The sequence below is a fragment of the Artemia sp. Qi Xiang Cuo genome, chromosome 20 (assembly GCF_049724085.1).
Source record: "Artemia sp. Qi Xiang Cuo chromosome 20, ASM4972408v1, whole genome shotgun sequence".
NCBI classification, from domain to species: domain Eukaryota; kingdom Metazoa; phylum Arthropoda; class Branchiopoda; order Anostraca; family Artemiidae; genus Artemia; species Artemia sp. Qi Xiang Cuo.
The window spans coordinates 977,982-998,833 of NC_142813.1; the positions used below are offsets into that span (position 1 = coordinate 977,982).

Consider the following 20,852-nt stretch of genomic DNA (forward strand, 5'->3'; position numbering starts at 1 on the left):
ACGGGTAGATCAGTTCAAATATCTTGAGATTATTTTAGATGAAAATTAGCCGTTTCATAAATATGTAAAAACACTGTCGTTAAAAACTTCCCGAAATATTGGCATGCTAACTCACCTTCGTCATTTCTTTCCTAAAGCTATTCTAAAATCTATTTATTATTCTTTCGGCCACCCATACTTTTTCTATTGCATTTCGGTTTGGGCATCTACCTTTTCGTCTGTTTTCAAATCTCTCCAAATACTTCAGAATAAAGCAATGAGGATTCTTTTTAATGTTGATTGCAGATCTTCAGTTAAGACACCTATATGGGACTTCAGGAAATTTTTTCTTTGGACCAACTTCATTTAATTTCTATCTCTAGTTTTTGTTTACGATTATCAATATAGTAACCTCCAGCCTGTACCTCTCTCCGGCAACCTGTAAATTTCTCCGGCATTTTTCCAACTAATTCTCAATTTCACAATTATCCTACTACGCATCGTTCAGACTTTTCGTACGAAATTCACCCGACATCGAGAGCAGGATTCAGCATCTGTCATACTGGGCCAAAAATCTGGAACTCAATTCCAGCATCAGTCCGAGAATGCAGCAACAAGCGACATTTTCTAAGACCGGTGAAGAAATATCTTATGACATGCTAAGCATTTTGTTCATTAGGGTTTTCTTTTTCGTTGTTGTAAAATTTAGTTAGAAAATGGCTGTGTATTTTCGTTGCCAATATTTTCAGCGCTAAAGTATGCCACCAGGCATGTGCGCTGTTTTGTGACATTTATTTATGAATGTGTTATAAATAAAAATACTCTACTCTACTCTATTCCCGCCCTAAAATTTTGTTTGACTCATAAAAACATAACAAAAAATGCATAGAAAAAAATTTTTGATGCGTTTTAAGATTTTTTTTTTGTAAACCCCCCACCGCGAAAAAAAAATCTCGAACAAAAATCGTGAATACGCTCTTGATTAAGGTATACAGGATTATTTCAAAATCATTTCAAATACAATAACCGTTACAATAAAAACGGGACAATGTGAAGTAGAGGTGTGAAATTTCCGAAGATCTGGAAGATGCAGCTAGACGGCACAATAGTAAAATGTTGTACTGGCATGTTAATAAACTGAGAGGGAGTTGTCAATCCGGACTTGTCCCAATTAGTTATTAGTGATAAGGAAAAAATTAAAGAGAGACGGGCAGAACATTTTGAGAATTTGCTAAACTGAGATAGAGTTGCAGGAAAGGATATTGAGGAAAATGAAAAAGTTTGTGATACCTTGGATGTGAGGGAAGATTTTTTTGTGAGGAATAATTAGCAACAGTACTAAACGGATTAAAAAATAATAAGGCTCCAGGTGCTGATAGTGTGGTAAATGAGTTTCTTAAATTTGGTGGCTCTGAGGTTAGAAATAAGCTACTAAAGATTATGAATATGATTTTTGAAAAAGGGGAAGTACCTAACGATTTTAGGAAAACCTTCATTAAATCACTGTATAATAAAGGTGATAAAAGTGAGTGTGACTATCTACAGAGACAATAGCATTGTCTCTGTAGATAGCAAATTACTTAGTGATATGATACTTTTTAGACTGAGAGATGCTATAGACAAAGTTATAATAGAAGAACAGTGCGGTTTTAGAAAGGGTAGAAGAGGTTTCGATCAAATGTTAACTCTTAGGTTAATAATTGAGAAGTGCCTGAGTTATTAAACGCCTTTGGTCCTCAGTTTTATAGATTATGAGCAAGCGTTCGATTCTGTTGATAGAAGAGCTTTAGTAAAGGTTTTATCCTTGTATGGTATAACAGACAAATACATTACAGTGATTAGTACTGTGGACGAGAATAACACTGCTGCGGTTAAGGTAGGAAATGAGGTTAGCAGCTGGTTTTGTGTTAAATCAGGATTTAGATATGATTGGGTTCTATTCCCTTTATATGGAACATTTTGATTCACTTTGTCTTAAGGAGCACAGGAAAGGCAATGGGAGAACACGGAATCAAATGGAGAAGGAAAAACTTTCCTGGACTTAGATTATACTGATGATTTAAGCTTTCTGGATGAAATTGTTAGAAAAATGAATGAATTTATAGAGGTTTTGCGAATTCAGGGTGCTAGAATAGGTTTTGAAAATTAACGTTAAGAAGACCAAGTCGCTAAGGCTAGGAATAAATGACGATGAAAAGGTGACGTTGGGTAACAAAAAAATTGATCAGGTCGACAGCTTCACTCACCTTTGCTGTATTACTAGTAAGACGGTGGGAGCAGTAATACGTTAAAAGTAGAATAGCCAAGGCTCAGGGTGTTTAATCAAAGTTGAAAAAAATTTGGAAGAATAGGGAGATAAGTCTGCAAACCAAATTAAAATATTGGAAGCTACAGTGATGGAAGTTGTCAAATATGGTTCTAAAGCATGGGCGCTCCGAAAGGCTGATGAAGATTTGCTAGATATTTTCCAGAAAAATTGCCTACGGATTGTTCTGGGTTTCCGGCTGACTGACCGTATTTCAAACAGTAGGCTGTACAAAAAATGTGATTCAGTCCCGCTTTCTAGGGCTATAATGAAAGAAAGGTTGATATGGTTAGGGCACGTTCTGTGGATGAAGAATGACTGATTGCTGAAGATTGTACTTTTTGGCCAATCGTCAATGGCTAAACAGAAAGCAGCTCGTCCGCCGTTTGGGTGGGAGTATGCCATAAAGAAAGATTTAAGGGAAACGAGAAATTCCTGGGAGACTTTAAAGAGGGAGGTTTTGAATAGATTGGGATGGAGGAGGAGCGTGCGTAGCTGTGTTGGCCTCAGGCGGCTTGGTGCTGTTAGTAATTATTAGTAGTAGTAGCAGTAGTAGTAATAATACAACTCCGAAAAAACTAGAAAAAAGGACAATACAAAAAAGATAACTTACAGGTGACTCTGTCTTCACAGGCGGTGTGTCTGTCGCGCTTGCACGCAATACCACCTTTGATACTATCGTCTTCATCTTTATATTCGTCTGATCCATATATTTTCTAACGATTTTCAGTTCAACACTCGAGTGCTCTAGCATTAGCCGTGGAAGAGATTTGAGTATCTCACCAATAATTTTGCTAGGAACATTAATTTCTATTGGAGCTTCTGGTAATTCTTTTGACATCAGGACTTCGTGTTTCTCGTTATAAACTGTAATGACGGAGGAATATGGAGTTTTCCCTTGAATGATTGTAACTTCCAATTCTTTAGCAGCCAGTGGAGTTTTAGGTTGAACTCTTTCTTTGGCCTTTTCAGCCTAAAGTAAACAATTAGTTAATATATACTAATACATTTTAATTAATAAAAATTAATTCATAACAATTTAATTAATTGAATCTACACACAAATTAATTTTTTAATTCATAATTAATGAGTTAATTTTAATAGTAAAAATTAAGTAAGTCAATACATGATTAATATACTTAATTAGCCAATATACGCAATGATTCAAGTTTTCTTTGGGGAAAAAGAAAGTATCAGTTTTTCAAAGAAAAGTAAAGATCAATTTTTTAACTTCTTTCTTTTTTTTTCTTAAATAAATTTTTGTTTTAATTTTATCAAAGAGCAAATTTGAATTTAAACAAAGATATTAAAAGTACAATAGCCAAAGCCCAGGGTGATTTTATTTACAGTTTTAAAAAGTTTGGAAAAATAGGAAGATAAGTTTGCGAACCAAGATTAGAATATTAGAAAACAACAGTGATGACAGCGATCAAGTATGGTTTTGAAAAGTGGGCGCTTCGAAGGACGGAGGAGGATTTGTTTGATGTTTTCCAGGGTAAATTTCTACGGACAGTTTTGGGTGCCCATTTGACTGACCGTATTTCAAACAATAAGCTGTACGAAAAAAAGTGGTTCTATCCTGCTTTCTAGGGCTATAATAAAAAAAAGTTTGAGATGGTTAGGGCACGGGGTTTGAAGTGAGAAGAGGTCGTAATGAAGGATTCAAAGGAAATTGGAACTTCTAAGGAGGGAGTGAAAAAGGGAAGCTTAGAACGGATCCGAAGGCAGAAGGAGTGTGAGGGCAACTTGGGGCTGCAGTGAATTGTTATCAGTAGTAATAACATACAAAGGTAATTAGTTAGTTCGTGCTAACGAATTGTTGGTAAGGAGCGAATCGGTCCAATATAGCAAAGCTCTAAAAAATGGAGTTTTGATAAAAATTGATTCGACAAAAGAACTGGGTTTATCCTGAACCAAACATGTAAAATTCATTAAGTTTAATAATATCCATCAAGGGCTGTGAGCCTAAAAATATTTACCTGATTTTCAAAAAAGGGGGAAATGCCCCCAAAATTCCAGCGATCTTAATGAAAATCACACCAACAGATTCAGCATATCTAAAAACCCTGCTGTAGAGATTTCAATTTTTTATATTTTGCCAGAAGAAAGATGACCGATGTGTGTTTATTTGTTTTTTTTTGCTTTTTCCCAAGGGGTGATCGTATCGACCCGGTGGTCCTAGAATATCGCCGGAGGGCTCATTCGAACGGAAATTAAAAGTTCTAGTGCCCTTTTTAAGTAGCCAGAAATATGAAGCGCAACTAGGCCCTCTCCCACGCTCATTTTTTTCCCAAAGTCACCCGATTAAAATTTTGAGATAGCCATTTTGTTCGGTATGGTCGAAAAATACAATAACTATGTCTTTGAGGATAACTAAATCGCCCACAGAAAGATCATGGATACGTGTTTATTTAAATTTTTTTTAGCAGGGGCGATCATATCGAACCAATGGTCGGAGGAAATCGGGAGAGGACTCAATAAAACGGAAATAAAAAAAAAATGAGTGCCCTTTTTATGTGACCGAAAGATTGGACGGCAACTTAACCCCCTGGCATGCCCATTTTTCCCCATTGACACACGATCAAAATTTTGAGATAGCCATTCGATTCAGCAGTTGATTTGGCTGTCAAATAAGCCTTACTCTCGGTTTCTTGAATATAAATAAATATTTGAAGCATAAAACGGAAATACACTACCGAAAATAGGTGTGGCATTGTCGCGCTCAACCTCTCCTCCTACTTTCTGTAAATTTAAATTTTCTTAAACTTCTCACTCAAACTTCATTTATTAATTTTTAACTGTTGACGTTAAATGACCTCGGATCAATCCTTAAACCATCCATGAATGACCAGAAGTAAAAGAAAAGGGTAAAGAATATGGCACTGGACTTTACAATCCCTAACGGAAGTGCAATGGGGGGTTGGGGGACAACCATCCTGTGCTTTCGCACAACCTTCCTGTTTACCTTCCCCAGATTTCTCCAGGTACCCATTTAGAGGTGGGTCGACTCTTCTGGCTGAGCTTACAGAGTCACACCACTGACCCTTGTCCCAAACCAAATAATTGGATACACTAGGATTCGAACCCTTGCCCTCTCGCAGGAGAGACTTACCAAAATTTTCGGTCAACTTACCAGAGGCAAGTTGAAAGAAATGCAAAATAAATGTATGAACGAAACTGATAAAAGAGAGCCCACCAACTATAGATAATAAAGATCATTGTATACCTACATCTAGATATAATACATCCAATTTTCTGCTAATTTCTCTATATGGCTAATTTTTCGTATTTTCTAGTATTTTCCTTATTTTGATTTAAATAAATATTATTCAATGTTGATTCGGTGTCATGTAGGACTGTAGACGGTGTAATTTTTGTTGCCTTATAAGCGATTTAGCTGTTTCATCTCCATGTGTCTTCCAGTGGCCATAGGATGGCTCCCCCAGACTATTCCTAGTCTATACTGTGTGAGGGGATACGGCTAATCAGAACCGTATCCAGGGGGTTACCCGGTTTCAACTCCTCTTCCCACATTTTTTGTTGTGTTTTGTAACAAACAAATTAGGTACCCCCCTCCCGCCGGAACCCAAATCCTGAATATGGTCCTAGAGCCAATGATAACCTTCCAGTGGTTAGGGTAATGATGGAAAATTTTCAGTGTTATCAGGGCAAAAGACAGCAAAGACTGGGCAAAAGATGGTGTCTTGCCCTCCAATCCGTATCGTCACTTAAAAAGGGAATGAACTAAAAATTTGTATTTGCGCGAGCCCTCTCCCGACTTTCTAGAATCGTCTGTTCTATATGATGAATTCAAAAAATCAAAAAGGCAAGATACATCACTTGTTTAGCACTTAAAACTTGGCATTGAGGGGCCTGCCACTGGAACGATAAGGACATGTCATATTTGGAAAACTAAGTGCCTTCACATGATTTTTTTTTTCACTTTATCTTAAAACGGGAGGGTGCAGGAAGGCCATGTGCACGATACAGACTCAGGTTCGCCCAGGGGCGGATCCAGGATTTTTTTTAGGGGGGGGGGGCAAAATAGGTTCATCCACAAAAAAAATTAGGGGGGGGGGTGCAAAATAGGTTGATCCGATAAACTTGCGGGTAAATATATACCAAATCATATTATTGAGTAAGGAATAAAGTGAATACACCATTCGATGCCTTTTTTTATGCTGATTACGAATATAATAATCATTTCTTTCATAAATGGATTTAAGCCCCCCCCCCCTATATATGCCAATTCCGGGTATATATTTCTACATTAGGGGGGTGGGGGCAAATTTTGTTTCTGATGTAAATGGGAGGTAAGTTTGAACTTTACCCCCACCCCCCTAATGTAGAAATATATACCCTGAATTTGCAGATATATAGGGAGGGGGGCTGAAATTCATTTCCGATAGAAATGATATATTCGTAATCAGCATAAAAAAAGGCATCGAATGGTGTATTCACTTTATTCCTAACTCAATAATATGATTTGGTATATATTTACCAACTTGCGTTATGAGCAAGTTTAATTAAAGCAAATTTGAGTTACTTAAGTAAATTACACTGCTTTAGCCTATTCTAGGGGGGAGCGCGCCCCCTCGCCCCCTGGATCCGCCAATAGGTTCGCCCCGGTTATAACCAACTTGAAAGTTTAAACTTTTACTTGAAAAATCGGGTTATTCCATTGACAACTGAATTAGAACATATATTCTTCGTTTTCATTAAATAGTACCAGGGTGGGTGAAATATTAAGATTGTGATGTTCGCTTATTGTCATAATTTGTTTAATTAATTATAATTCATTTAGTTATTGAGAATATATTTAATTAAATTCGAGAACTAAGTTAGTCAACATGACTTTAATCAACAAACATCACAATGATCTGATTTTAATAATGATAATGTCGTGACTTTAACAATTAAACAAAGTGACTTTAGTAAATTCAGTTTCTAGGGTAAAAATGGAAATGTGCTCTTTCCCGAAGAGACTAAGTACCGTTATAATTATTTAATTTGAAATATAATATTTATATATTATAAATAAAAAGACAAAGCAATGCGGGCGGACAGACTGGGTAGCTTTGGGCTGTAAACTACTCTTCTAAGTCATATCACCAACCTCGGTCTTCCCATTGGTTCTTCAATAATGCACACCCGACATTTATCAATTGCTCACATTGAACGCAGAGTTGGGTTATCATATGCTTCTTTTGTAACGAATAAGTTACGTTTCAACCGCCTTTTCTCTCGAAACTTGTCAACTCCGTCACTCTACCACATTATCTATACATACGCCGTTTTGGAAAATGCTCACAAAATTTTACAAGTTAAAAATTCGTTCCGTTTTCTTCCGATTTGTAAAATATCTTTTACGTTTTCCCCCTTGGATCCGCAACTCTTATCTAGTTAGAAAATTCAGCATTGTTGACCCTATTATAGCTGTGGAAAAGCAAAATCGTGCTTATAATTCCCAGTTTGACGAGGTTGAACCATCCTTGGTTGTCAGTACTGGCCCAGTAGTTAAGTAATTTGGTAGTATTTAAGGTAGTGATTTGTTGTGTTTTTTTAATTGTTTGTTTTCGCACTTAGTGTGTATTTCTTCTTTCTTTTTCGTTTATTGTTCCGTCTTTTCTTTGCATGACGGCTTTTCCAATAGATATTAATAATAAATAGATATGTTGAGGTAAAATATAAATACATTATCATAATATTTACCGATGGCTTTTCACGCACCTGCGGTTCCTCAGTAGCCAGGGGATACGTACAATCTGCATCAATGAAAGAAGACTGGCAATACTTTGGGCTCTGATCTGTAGCTGCAGTAGATATATCAAGTGAAGCCATATATCTATTCTGGGTAGCTTGGCTTAAGTCCATAATTTCTGGAGTACAAACCGGGGCCTTGAATAGAAAGTTTATGGTATTTTTGCAAAAAGCTATACAAGATATGACAATTATGAAGTAAAGGCTAAAATTCTATTGATTAGATAAGAGCATTTTTGTTCAAACACAAATATATATATATATATATATATATATATATATATATATATATATATATATATATATATATATATATATATATATATATATATATATATATATATATATATATAAATGATGATGACAAACAGTTTCCTTTCTTATATTGGACGATAAAATTTCATAAAAATCCACCAAAACCACGGTTTATTGCTGGGGCAGCAAGGTGTCCAACCAGAATTGAGGCTACTGATCTATCTTTAAGTTTAGGAGAAATTAAAAATAAATTTAAAGCATATTGATCTGGAATTAAAAAATTTTCTAGCATTAACCCATATTGGAGTGTTAATAACTCGTCACAAATGATAGATTCTTTGGTGAATGTTTCAGCTAAAAGAGTCGAGTAATTTTATTTTAATAATTTTTATACAAATTTTTAACTAAATTTATTATTCGAAAAAATGAAAACAGTGATAAATAAATCTTTTCTTTTGTCTAATATCGGATTTTTGAAAATTGATACTTTTAATAAAAAAGACCGATGGACGAATTTCTTTAGAAGCACTATTAATTCAAGATGTTATAGCTTGGATATGGTATGCGATTTATTGGAATTTGTTCTATTTAATACATTTATAAGATTTAGTGGGAATTTATATAAACAAATTGTATGTATTCCTATGGGTGGGAATGCAAGTCCATTCATAGCAGACCTGTTTTTAAGTCAATTAGAATATGAATATATGATAAATAAAAATAGCCCAAGCAACGTAAAATATAACCTTTCAAATAATAACAGATATCTGGACGATCTCTTGGTAATAAATTGTTCAGAGTTTATTGAGATTTCAAAAAATATTTATCCACAAGAGTTAAGTCTTGAGCCTAGCTATGGGATGGGACACTCCGACCATTTCTTAGATTTAAATATTAATATTTCAAATAATAATAAATTAGTTTTTAAATTATATAATAAAACGGATGATTTTAATTTTAAAGTAATTAATTTTCCATATCTTGAAAGTAATATACATTCAAATATTACTTATTCGGCTTATTATTCCCAATTATTTAGGTATGCAAAAATATGCAGTAATTACGCAGATTTTAAAAATAGATGTAAAAAGCTGAGCGAAAAACTGATCTTAAGAGGTTTTTCTGCCAAAAAAAATAGTTGGCAATTCAAAAAATTTAGTTTCATGTATCATGAACTCTTAAGTAAATATACAAAAAATTATAAAGAAATACTGAATGATATTTCAATATAATTTCTCGCAGGTTGAGTTTCTAGGGGTTTCAAACAAAATTGAGGATCTTTAAATTGGTAATTGGTTCCAGATACCAATAAAAGATACATCTGGAAGTGTCTTCGTTTGTTCCGTTATGGTCTCTCAGTGACCTCTGGGATTTGATTGTGGGAGCATTGAAACACTTTTTGTATGTAATTTTTATTAGCTTGACTAGTATGCAGGTATTTCACAGGTTTGACCTGACATAGGGTTACCATATAGATCTTATGGTAGAGGCGCCACCGTGCTGGGTAAGGAATGTAAAGCCTCGAAACCCGTTAAGGCCGGTGGTATTCTTCTGATGAGCCCTAAATGGAAGGTTTTACTTGGAAATATTTTGCTAGATTTAAGGTGCTTTTGCTGGTAATTTTACATCGACTTACATTTATTGATGACAACTTTGCATGGATTTGGACTTTTCTATTTGGTTGATGGTTTGGGTATACTGTTTGGTCCTAGGTAGTTGGATGGATGTGTAAGGTGAGAGCCTCGTTCAAGTGCACATTTGTCTCAATTGCTGGATTAGGACTACAGTTTTTTTTTTTTTTTTTTTTTTTTTTTTTTTTTTTTTTTTTTTTTGCCAAGTAACTACCTTTTAAACATAATAGGAAGCCAGGTTGGATCTAGTGCTGGTGGAGGAATCATAAAAATTCCTCCCCGACGGACCTTAACCCTGGTCCAGGTTTTACCTGAAATTGATGATTATTTGGCGAATTTATCACTTACTTTAAAAGCGTTTCATAGGCAAATGTTCTATTTAGGGCAGTTTTTTTTTTTTTTGTTGTTTGGTTTTTTAATTTTAGTTTTTTTTTGTATGATTAGTTAGAGTAACCTTATTACTTGTGCACTTTTGGCTTGGCTTTTGGAAATGTTTTGGATTTTTCTATTGTTTGTCGTTTTGGCTGTATTTGATTTCGTATTTTATATTGAATAATATTGGTAAAGATTATATTCAAAGGGGTCTGCCGAATATTAGTAAGTGTAATGGTCGTTGTTTTCTTTGTCAAGATCACTTAATACCTCGAAATTATGTTAAAAGCACATTATATAATAAAAAGTTTAAATTTTTATTAAATGGACAGGTAAATTTTAAAACAGATAATATTATATATTTAATAGAATGTAAAAATTGTCGATTACAGTATGTGGCGGAAACAATTAACAATATATATAAGAGATTTTCGGGACATAAACCTACAATTACCAAGAAAAAAACTAATAATTATCTAGTTCAACATTGTAATAATGTTACTTGCTCGGTATCTAATCTAACTATTACAATTTTAGAAAATCTTGACCTAGAAAACTTTACTAAAGAGGAAAAAAATAATAAATTACGCAGACAAGAAGAGTATTGGATACAGGGTCAGGCTACTGCGCATCCTTTTGGGCTAAATGATCGAGCTGCGAAAGACAGAGACAGGTCAAATGTAGTGTCTAATTTTATAAATGGGTTAACTGACCACCATTCTTTTAATTGCCCCACTAAACGTAAAATCCGATCAAGAGGATATAGGAAAAATAATAAAAAGAATTATTTAGATTTAAATGCATTTTTAATCGATTTAGGTTACATATTTGAGAATAATGGAATGACTAGTTTAATACAATCTTTAAATAAGTTATCAAAGAATAATTTAATAAAAGTTTTCTTGATTGCAAAAAATAGTGCAACATGTAACTAAAAAAAAAATTTAATTTATTATGCATTTTGTATTTTAGCTAAATAAAAATTTATATTAAAATATATTACATATGAAAAAATTTTAAACAAGGATAATAGATTATATTTGTATATTAATTTTTTTTCTAAACAAATAGAAGGTATTAATTTTTCAACAATCTTAAACCAGCGGAAAGTAAAGAATGCCCTTCCAGTTTATTTGGTATATAATGGTAGTCAAATTTTAAAATAGAAATTTTCATAAAAAATTGGTCAAATGATTTTTAACTATAATTAAATACTTAAAAAACTGGACAGGGGGTGTAATTGGAAACCGGTTTGTAATTGTGAGCAATTTTTACCGTATGTGGATCAAACTTATAAGCATATTGTAACGGGGGATTTGTCCATTATAAAGCATCGTGATCTTCAAAAGATAATGAAAATGGGGGCTAAGTTCCGTCTTTCTTACCACATAATGCCAGCAGATATTCTTAGGGGATTAAAGAATGATTTAAATGTATTTATTGATAATTGGTGCAAGAAGGAGAAAATTACTAAAGATAGATTTCAGAATTGGATAAATTTGATTTTGACTAGTGTAAGAAATAGCATGTATAGAATTAATCCTACAGATTCTTTGAAAAAATCAATATTTTATAATGCCAATATGAAACAAGCAATTGCTAATTTACAGAATGAATTTATAATTGTACCAGTTGATAAAGCTAGCAATAATTTTTCCATAATTTGTCAGAAACTCTATTGTTATATTTTATCAAAAGATTTACAAGAAACAAATACATAATAACAGTCCCATATGGATGATAATAGATTAAATTAAAACATAGAAGACCGAATAGTGAAAAATTTCAATATCAAAATAAATGATAATGATAAACATGATCCTTTATTATATTTTTAGATAAAAATTAACAAAAATCAACAAAAACCACGGTTTATTGATGGGGCAGCGCGGTGTTAAACCAGAATTGCGGCTACTGATCTATCTTTAAGTTTAGGAGAAAATAAAAATAAATTTAAAGAATATTGCTCCGGACTTAAAAAATTTTCTAACTTTAACCCATATTGGAGTGTTAATAACTAGTCAAAAGTGATAGATTCTTTGGTGAATGTTTCAGCTAAAAGAGTCGAGTCAATTGATTTTACTACTTTTTATACAAATTTGTCACTAAATTTAGTATTCGAAAAATTGAAAAAGGTGATAAAGAAATCTTTTCTTTTGTCTAATATCGGATTTTTGAAAATTGATACTTTTAATAAAAAAGACTGATGGACGAATTTCTTTAGAAGTACTATTAATTCAAGATGTTATAGCTTGGATATGGTATGTGATTTATTGGAATTTGTTCTATTTAATACATTTATAAGATTTAGTGGGAATTTATATAAACAAATTGTAGGTATTCCTTTGGGTGGGAATTCAAGTCCATTTATAGCAGACCTGTTTTTAAGTCAATTAGAATATGATTATATGATAAATAAAAATAGCCCAAGCAACGTAAAGTATAACCTTTCAAATAATAAAAGATATCTGGACGATCTCTTGGTAATAAATTGTGCAGAGTTTATTGAGATTTCAAAAAATATTTATCCACAAGAGTTAATTCTTGAGCCTAGCTATGGGATGGGACACTCCGACCATTTCTTAGATTTAAATATTAATATTTCAAATAATAATAAATTAGTTTTTAAATTATATAATAAAACGGATGATTTTAATTTTAAAGTAATTAATTTTCCATATCTTGAAAGTAATATACATTCAAATATTACTTATTCGGCTTATTATTCCCAATTATTTAGGTATGCAAAAATATGCAGTAATTACGCAGATTTTAAAAATAGATGTAAAAAGCTGAGCGAAAAACTGATCTTAAGAGGTTTTTCTGCCAAAAAAAATTAGTTGGCAATTCAAAAAATTTAGTTTCATGTATCATGAACTCTTAAGTAAATATACAAAAAATTATAAAGAAATACTGAATGATATTTCAATATAATTTCTCGCAGGTTGAGTTTCTAGGGGTTTCAAACAAACTTGAGGATCTTTAAATTGGTAATTGGTTCCAGATACCAATAAAAGATACATCTGGAAGTGTCTTCGTTTGTTCCGTTATGGTCTCTCAGTGACCTCTGGGATTTGATTGTGGGAGCATTGAAACACTTTTTGTATGTAAATTTTATTAGCTTGACTAGTATGCAGGTATTTAACAGGTTTGACCTGACATAGGGTTACCATATAGATATTATGATAGAGGCGCCACCGTGATGGGTAAAGAATGTAAAGCATCGAAACTCGTTAAGGCCAGTGGTATTCTTCTGATGAGCCCTAAATGGAAGGTTTTACTTGGAAATATTTTGCTAGATTTAAGGTGCTTTTGCTGGTAATTTTACATCGACTTACATTTATTGATGACAACTTTTCATGGATTTGGACTTTTATATTTGGTTGTTGGTTTGGGTATACTGTTTGGTCCTTTGTAGTTGGATGGATGTTTAAGATGAGAGCCTCGTTCAAGTGCAAATTTGTCTCAATTGCTGGATTGGAACAACAGTTTTTTGAGCTGTTTTATTTTGTTTTTTTTTTTTTTTTTTTTTTGCTTTTTTTTTTTGCCAGGTAATCGCGGGTTAAACACAATATGTGTATATATATATATATATATATATATATATATATATATATATATATATATATATATATATATATATATATATATATATATATATATATATATATATATATATATATATATATATATATATATATATATATATATATATATATATATATATATATATATATATATATATATATATATATATATATATATATATATATATATATATATATATATATATATATATATATATTTGAGTTTGAATAAAAATGCTCTTCACATAGTTTTTCAGCAACCTCTGACACAGACGTTTATCAAAATGCTCCCGCATTTTAGTTGAAAATGAGTTCAAAATATTTGCCCAGTGTAACGAAGACTGAAGCAGGTTGCCACCCAGTGAAAAAATCACTTGATGTTAGTGATTTTATGGTTGGTTTAGTGATTTTTTTGTTTAGGCAATATAAAAAATTACTAGAAAGTGATACATCACTAGGGGAGGCAACCCTGCATTGAAACAGGCTCCTGATGCTGGGGGAATTTCAAACGAAATATCTGGTCCATGTGTTGTCGGAAAATTATGGTAACGGGAAATCCCAAAAGATTCAAAGGCAACATACCATACAATTAATCACAGCTTACCTTTCAATGACACAAGCAGGGTTGCCACCTAGTGACTTATCACTATTTGTAGTGATTTTTTATGTTGCCTAGTGATTTTCTTCTAGCTGGTGATTTATAGTGATTTTTGTTCTAAAAGTAGTGATTTTTTCCTAGATCTAGTGATCTTTCACGATAGAGCGCGTATATTCATGACTCAATCAAATAAATCATACAAGAGTCTAATCATAGGCAGCGCAATAGCGCTGCCTAAGTAAAGAACGAAGATGGCACATTGTTTTTTTTTTTTTTCTAGACCAGGGCAATTCGTATCGAAGGAGTTGTCATAGAGACTTCGAAAAGGGCTAATTCGATTAGAAATTGGAATGGCTAGTGCCCTATTTATCTCACGCTCTATTCGTTTGTGAAATTGATTTATTAATTTAGGTTGATTTAGGAAGAGTTATGTATGTAATGGCTATGCGTTAGCAAAAATTAATTTTTTTAGCGTAGTGTTTTCTAATTATATTGGATTGATTTTTTGTTTATTTGATGAAATAAACCTAAACCTATTTGAAGAAACAAACCTAAACCTTTTTAATAGTCGAAAGTGTTTCGAAGGAAACTAACACCCCTTCCACGCCCCCCATTTCCCCAAACACATCCAGTCAAAATTTTGAGATAGCCATTTTGTTGAACGTGGTTGAAAGTTCTGGAAATTATATCTTTGAGCAGGACACTCCCGCGACAGTCTTCAGGGCAAGGGTTATAAATTATGCCCTGGGGGCATATAAGGTTTTTATTGAAAGCTTTGTCGTAGAAACTTGAAAAAGGGCTCATACGATTCAAAATTCAAAGGGCTAGTGCCCCTTTTAATATTCGAAAGTGGTTGGAGGGCAACTACCCCCCTCTCACGCCCGCCATTACCCCAAACACATCCAATCAAAACTTTGAGATAGCCATTTTGTTCAACGTAGTTGAAAGTTCTGGAAATTACGACTTTGAGGATGACAACCATCCCAAACCCCTCAGGGCAAGGGTTGTAAGTTATGCCCTGGGGGCATATAAGGTTTTTATAGAAATTATTTTCGTAGAAACTGCAAGGGCTCGTGCCCTTTTTAATAGCCGAAAGTGATTGGAAAGGTAACTAACTCCCCTCTCACGCCCACCTTTTCCCCAAACACATCCAATCAAAATTTTGAGATAGCCACTTTGTGCAACGTGGCTGAAAATTCTGGAAATTAGGTCTTTGAGTATGACAACCTCCCCCCCCCCACAGCCCTCAAGGCAAGGGTTGTAAGTTATGCCCTGGGGGCATATAAGATTTTTATAGTAAGCGTTGTCGTAAAACTTCAAAAAGGACTCACTCTGATGTTTTTAGTAATTCCTTTAATTTACTGTCGCCACTTTCAACACGATAACGTAGTAGTTCTCAGAAGTTTCCTTCGTTTGAAAGCGGCATGTCATCCAAGTTTAAGTTTCCATCATCCCGATGGCCCCTCATTGGAACATTCTGCCTTCCTAGAAATATGATTGATTCCAGAATCGGCTTAAGCCTCTCTCTGTTTTCTGTTACTTGCTTCATTCGCTGTTCGTTAACGCGGTTATTTACAGATTCGTGCGGAGAATGGTAGGCTCTTAGAAACGACTTTCCAGCTTCTACTGCGTCACGATGGTACTGGGAAGTATCATGTACTGTCAGGTCTTCATCTTTTCCCAGTAACTTAGCAAATTTTGTGACAGGCTTTGTGACCAACTTTTGTAGAGCAGCATGTCTGCTAGAACCCCCGCTAGCCCCAGTTACAAAAAGAGGGCAGTATTTGCAAAAAAGGCCTTTCTGGGCAGCAGAATAAACAAGCCAGAGGAAACTCTGCAAATGAGAATCGTTCAAGTATCTTTTTTCATCTTTCCCCCGCTTTAAATGAACAGAATGCGGCATTTGGTATCCAATAGGCACTTTCTATGGCCTCTCCAGAAGCTCGCACTTTATTCGGTCGTCAATGACATGTATTGCACCGATTTGGTTCCCAATATCATTTTCGGAAACAGGGTAGGGGGCAGGGGTGTTTTTGGATGATCACTCTGAACGCTTACGGGGTTAGCAGAAGATTTCAAAGTGTCCGGAATTTGTCCATGTTCGCCACACTAATGGAAGAGCTACATGCAGTTACAGTTACACTATCTGTTCTGCGAGACTTTGAAATGACAAAGCTGTCAAACGTCTTTTGTCCGCGTTTTCCCGACATTAATATCACTTGAACGACGCAAGTCCTCGTGACAGACGCACATTCAAATTTCACTATGAACGAAAAGTTTGTTTTTACATTTCAGAATATTCAGGTCCGGTTGCGTTGCGTGGCGTCTCGAACAGGGAGGCGACTGGGTAAAATTTACCGGGTAAACTGTTGCTTTGCTATGAGGTGAAAAATACTCGAGGAGGAAACGGACGGCAGTGGAGGAAAAGCTGTGGAATGAACGTAATGTAAAAAGGTTTTAGAGTCTAGTTACATTAGTTAGAACATGCATTAAGGCAGACTTCTGTTGGTGCATTAAAACAAAAAAATTACAGCCCATCTAGGGGGGGGTCGCACCCCTGGATCCGCCGGTGGTCCAGCCAGCAACTTGCGAAGTTTTTAACTCATGAATAGGCCCGAATCTGTAGTAAATTAAAGCTGGGATTTGAGAAAGACTGATGAAAACATCACACCGGCAGAGACGCGAAAAAATGATCGGCGACTCTGCTATTTTTGGTCCCGCCGCCGCCAGACTTCCCTTATCGGCGTGGCACCAGGGTCTAGTTCCATACCTGTAATGGGATTGCTGCAATACCAAGACGGTTAAGAAAATAGAATGGTGTTTTACTTCAGCGCTATTTTTTATCATTACTATTATTATTATTACTTATTATTATTACTATTATTATTATTATTATTAGTATTACCCAGAAACAAGACAAACCACTACACCAAGTAGGTTGGGCTTAATAGGGGTAAGTGTAGGTGGTAAGTAGGGTAAGTGGGCTTAATAAGGTAAGTGTAGTCCTAAAGCGTTGATGAGCCTTATCTTAAGCCTCACATTTATCTGCCTCACACTTATCTTAATCAAGTTCGTTTCGATTTTTATCAAAAAGAGTTCCTGGGCGCTCATTTCAGCGTATTTCGGCATTTGAGGATTTCATTGTACTTACCACCATAGTACTGGAATAGAAAAATCGTGAAGGATACTAATGTCTCAGGCACAGCGGACAAAAGGGCCTTGCTACAAGAGGGACTGTTCCAAGTCCATATTTCAAAATTTGAGCCATTGTATGGTCATTTCCCATGTTTTTATTTTGTTTTCCATATTTCATTCCATTTTGTTATATACCGTTCCTCGATTTTTTTTTTTTTTTTTTGTCTCATATAGTAAGTAAAAGTAAGAAAGCATGACGGCACTAGACTATTAAGGTCCAAACCGGCACTGCTGATCTCCGTCTCGTGGCCCTTCAGCCAGGAAGTGCAATGGGGAGCTGGGGGCCATCCTGTGCTCTCGCAAACCCTTCCTGATTACCTTCCCCAGATTTCTCCAGGTACCCATTTAGAGTTGGGTTAACTCTGGCTAAGCTTACAGAGTCACCCTACTGACCCGCGTCCCAAACCCAAATAACTGGCCATGCCAGGGATTGAACCCGTGCCCCTTGGACAAAGAATTCTCAACCCAGCGTACGTCCACTTGTTTATAACTCATATAGTGAGTTATAAATAAATTATTATCATTATCCGTCTGATAATTTAATAATATTTCACCTAGTTAGAGAACTATTTGAATGTTTTTAACTTTGGCATTGATCGTTTAACTTAATAAAAACAGTTTGAAAAACATAGCAGGTTGCATAAATGAATTAATTAGGAAAGACAACCAAGGCCAATTATTCATAATAACTTTGTGCATCATTTCGCGAAGTCGACAGGTTTTTTCCCGCTTTTTTCCTAGAACTGTTTTATAGAGCTCTACGGGCTGAGGATCAGTAGCCGTAAAATGCAAGGGGTGACCCAGTCTCAGAAAGTGTGTGCACCATGTGGTGGCAAATGTGTGCCATGTGTGGCACAAGGAGGAACAGTATTGAAAGAATCTCCCTGTATGTGCCACAGAGAATGTGTCGATTGTAATAAAACGTTGCGCACCGAGAAGTACACGAAGGCAGCGAGTGGCTAGCCCTTCAATATAGTATAGCTACTTATAGAGGAGACACTAAATTTATTTTCCAAAGGAAAGGGATTAAGGCGGAGGCCCAACGAAACCAACGATTTTATAATTAAATATGGTTACACTAAATAAACAAATTATAAATTAAATATACAATTTTATTTTAAATGAAATAAACTAATAAGAATAACAAACTAATCAATTTTTCAAAAAATTCAAGCCGTATAATTCGTCCTGCTCGCAAAAATAATTTTACCTTTTCGACTTCTTAATAAGTTTTTCGACTTTGCAGGAAGTTTCAATGACAACTTACGTGAGTTTCTTGGAAAAGTTAAGTGAATTTAAACTCATTTTCGACTATAATAAAGTAGACTTTATTCAAGTCATATATGGAAATAAGCTTATCAACTTTATGGATAACTTCATGAACTGTATTGACACCATGGGTGTGCCGTATGAGGGATTTCGAGGATTTGATAGTGTTTGAGGAGGAAACTTTTCCCAGGGTTCAGCTAAACTCAGTTTAGAGCAACATAAAGAATAGTCGTAAATTTTGAACTGTTTTTACGAAATTCGCAAATGTCTTACACATTATTCGTAACAATTTGTAACAATATGTGTACTATAAATTATTCGTTTTCGTAATAATATACATAAATACTTGTAAACGTACAATATTCACAAATTGCTCGTATGCACTTTAATATTTAATTTAATACCGGGACGGACCGAAGAAACTGGGTTAAGGCCTCAGCGGTGCTTTGCCTCCATACCTCAAAAGCCACAAACTTAATTTGCGGTTGAGTGGACAATACGGTGCATATTATTCGTAAAGCATTTTTCTAGTGAAGGTAACTTTAAAGTGACTTTTTTCAGTGAAGGGTAGTCTCTTAAGTTCAATATTGTGAAACTGACAATGACGATGAAAACCGTAAACTGCTTGGGTTGCGTAGTCTTAGGCAAATTCAATTTTTAATATTACCAATTGTCTAATTATGGTTAGGGGATATGTTAAGTTTGGGTGGGCGGGGGAGGGGTGAGGGAGTTGAGTATAATGAGTGATGGTGACTGGATTGGTTATTATTATTTTTCTTTTATATTTTATTTATGTTTTATAATTTTTAATTCAGTTATTTATTTATTTTTCTATGCTTTTTTATTTTTATTATTATTATTTTTATTATATATATATATATATATATATATATATATATATATATATATATATATATATATATATATATATATATATATATATATATATATAATATATATATATATATATATATATATATATATATATATATATATATATATATATATATATATATATATATATATATACATATACGTGGGATATAGTTTATCTATTTTTTGTTTATTTATAATAGTTTTAACTAAATAGTTGAGATTTATGTAAATAGTTGAGTTATTAGGTAAGTAGTTACGTGGAGTTTCGCGCGATCGCAAACCTTCATAGGTTTTCTCCAGCGTGAAAGCGTTGTTTAATTTATTTATTTGTTTATGAATGTAGATTAATAAACTTATGAACTTATCAATAGGCAGCCTATTGAGGGCATTTTCATGCCACTGATTGGCGGGGGTGGGGGCTTTTTTTGTACAGCCTACTGTTTGAAATACGATTAGTCAGTCGGGTACCCAAAGGTTTTTGAAACGGGCTGCAGCATTCATATTGCTCAGATTGTCAGACTTCTAAACCACTGTGCATTCCTATATTAAGCCCCAACAATTATTCCAGAAATACGACAGAGTGAGGCAACAAGCCAAAAAATTACTCAGGTAACAGCCGCACATTTATCTATCCCGCTTTGGGAGCACTAACTTTTGACCTAATTACCAACAGTCTATTCTTCAACGGCCAAAACTCTATCAAGTGAACAGCTTCACTGCACCTGGGTAGTATTACTATTAATAAAGATGGCGGATAAAGTGAAGATGCAAAAAGTAGAATAGCCAAAACGCAGGGTGTTTTTTTCACAGTTGAATTTGTTTTATAAAAATAGGAAGATGAGTCTGCGAATTAAGATTTAGAATATTAGAAGCATTGAGGATGACAGCACTTAAGTATGGCTTTAAAGGATAGGCACTTCGAAAGGCTGAGGAAAATTTGGGAGGGGGTGGCGGTATTCAAAGATATGAAATCATTTTGTGCCCGAGCTTGTTTTGAACTTTTATTTATAATTTAAAGGAAAGGG

General features: G+C 34.2%; 1 protein-coding gene across 2 annotated transcripts in view; it reads right to left on the minus strand.

Moving 5' to 3' along the window:
- LOC148939747 (uncharacterized) overlaps positions 1-20,852 on the minus strand; it is a 241,434-nt gene that overhangs the window by 72,498 nt on the left and 148,084 nt on the right. The window contains exons 12-13 of one of the 2 annotated variants that reach the window (XM_089106283.1): positions 8,015-8,182; positions 2,898-3,257 (exon numbers count right to left, since the gene is read on the minus strand). In XM_089106283.1, the coding sequence (XP_088962409.1) occupies positions 2,898-3,257; positions 8,015-8,182 (528 nt within the window). Of the gene's footprint in view, positions 1-2,897; positions 3,258-7,996; positions 8,183-20,852 lie in introns of both variants that reach the window. The other variant, XM_089106282.1, reaches the window with a different exon arrangement.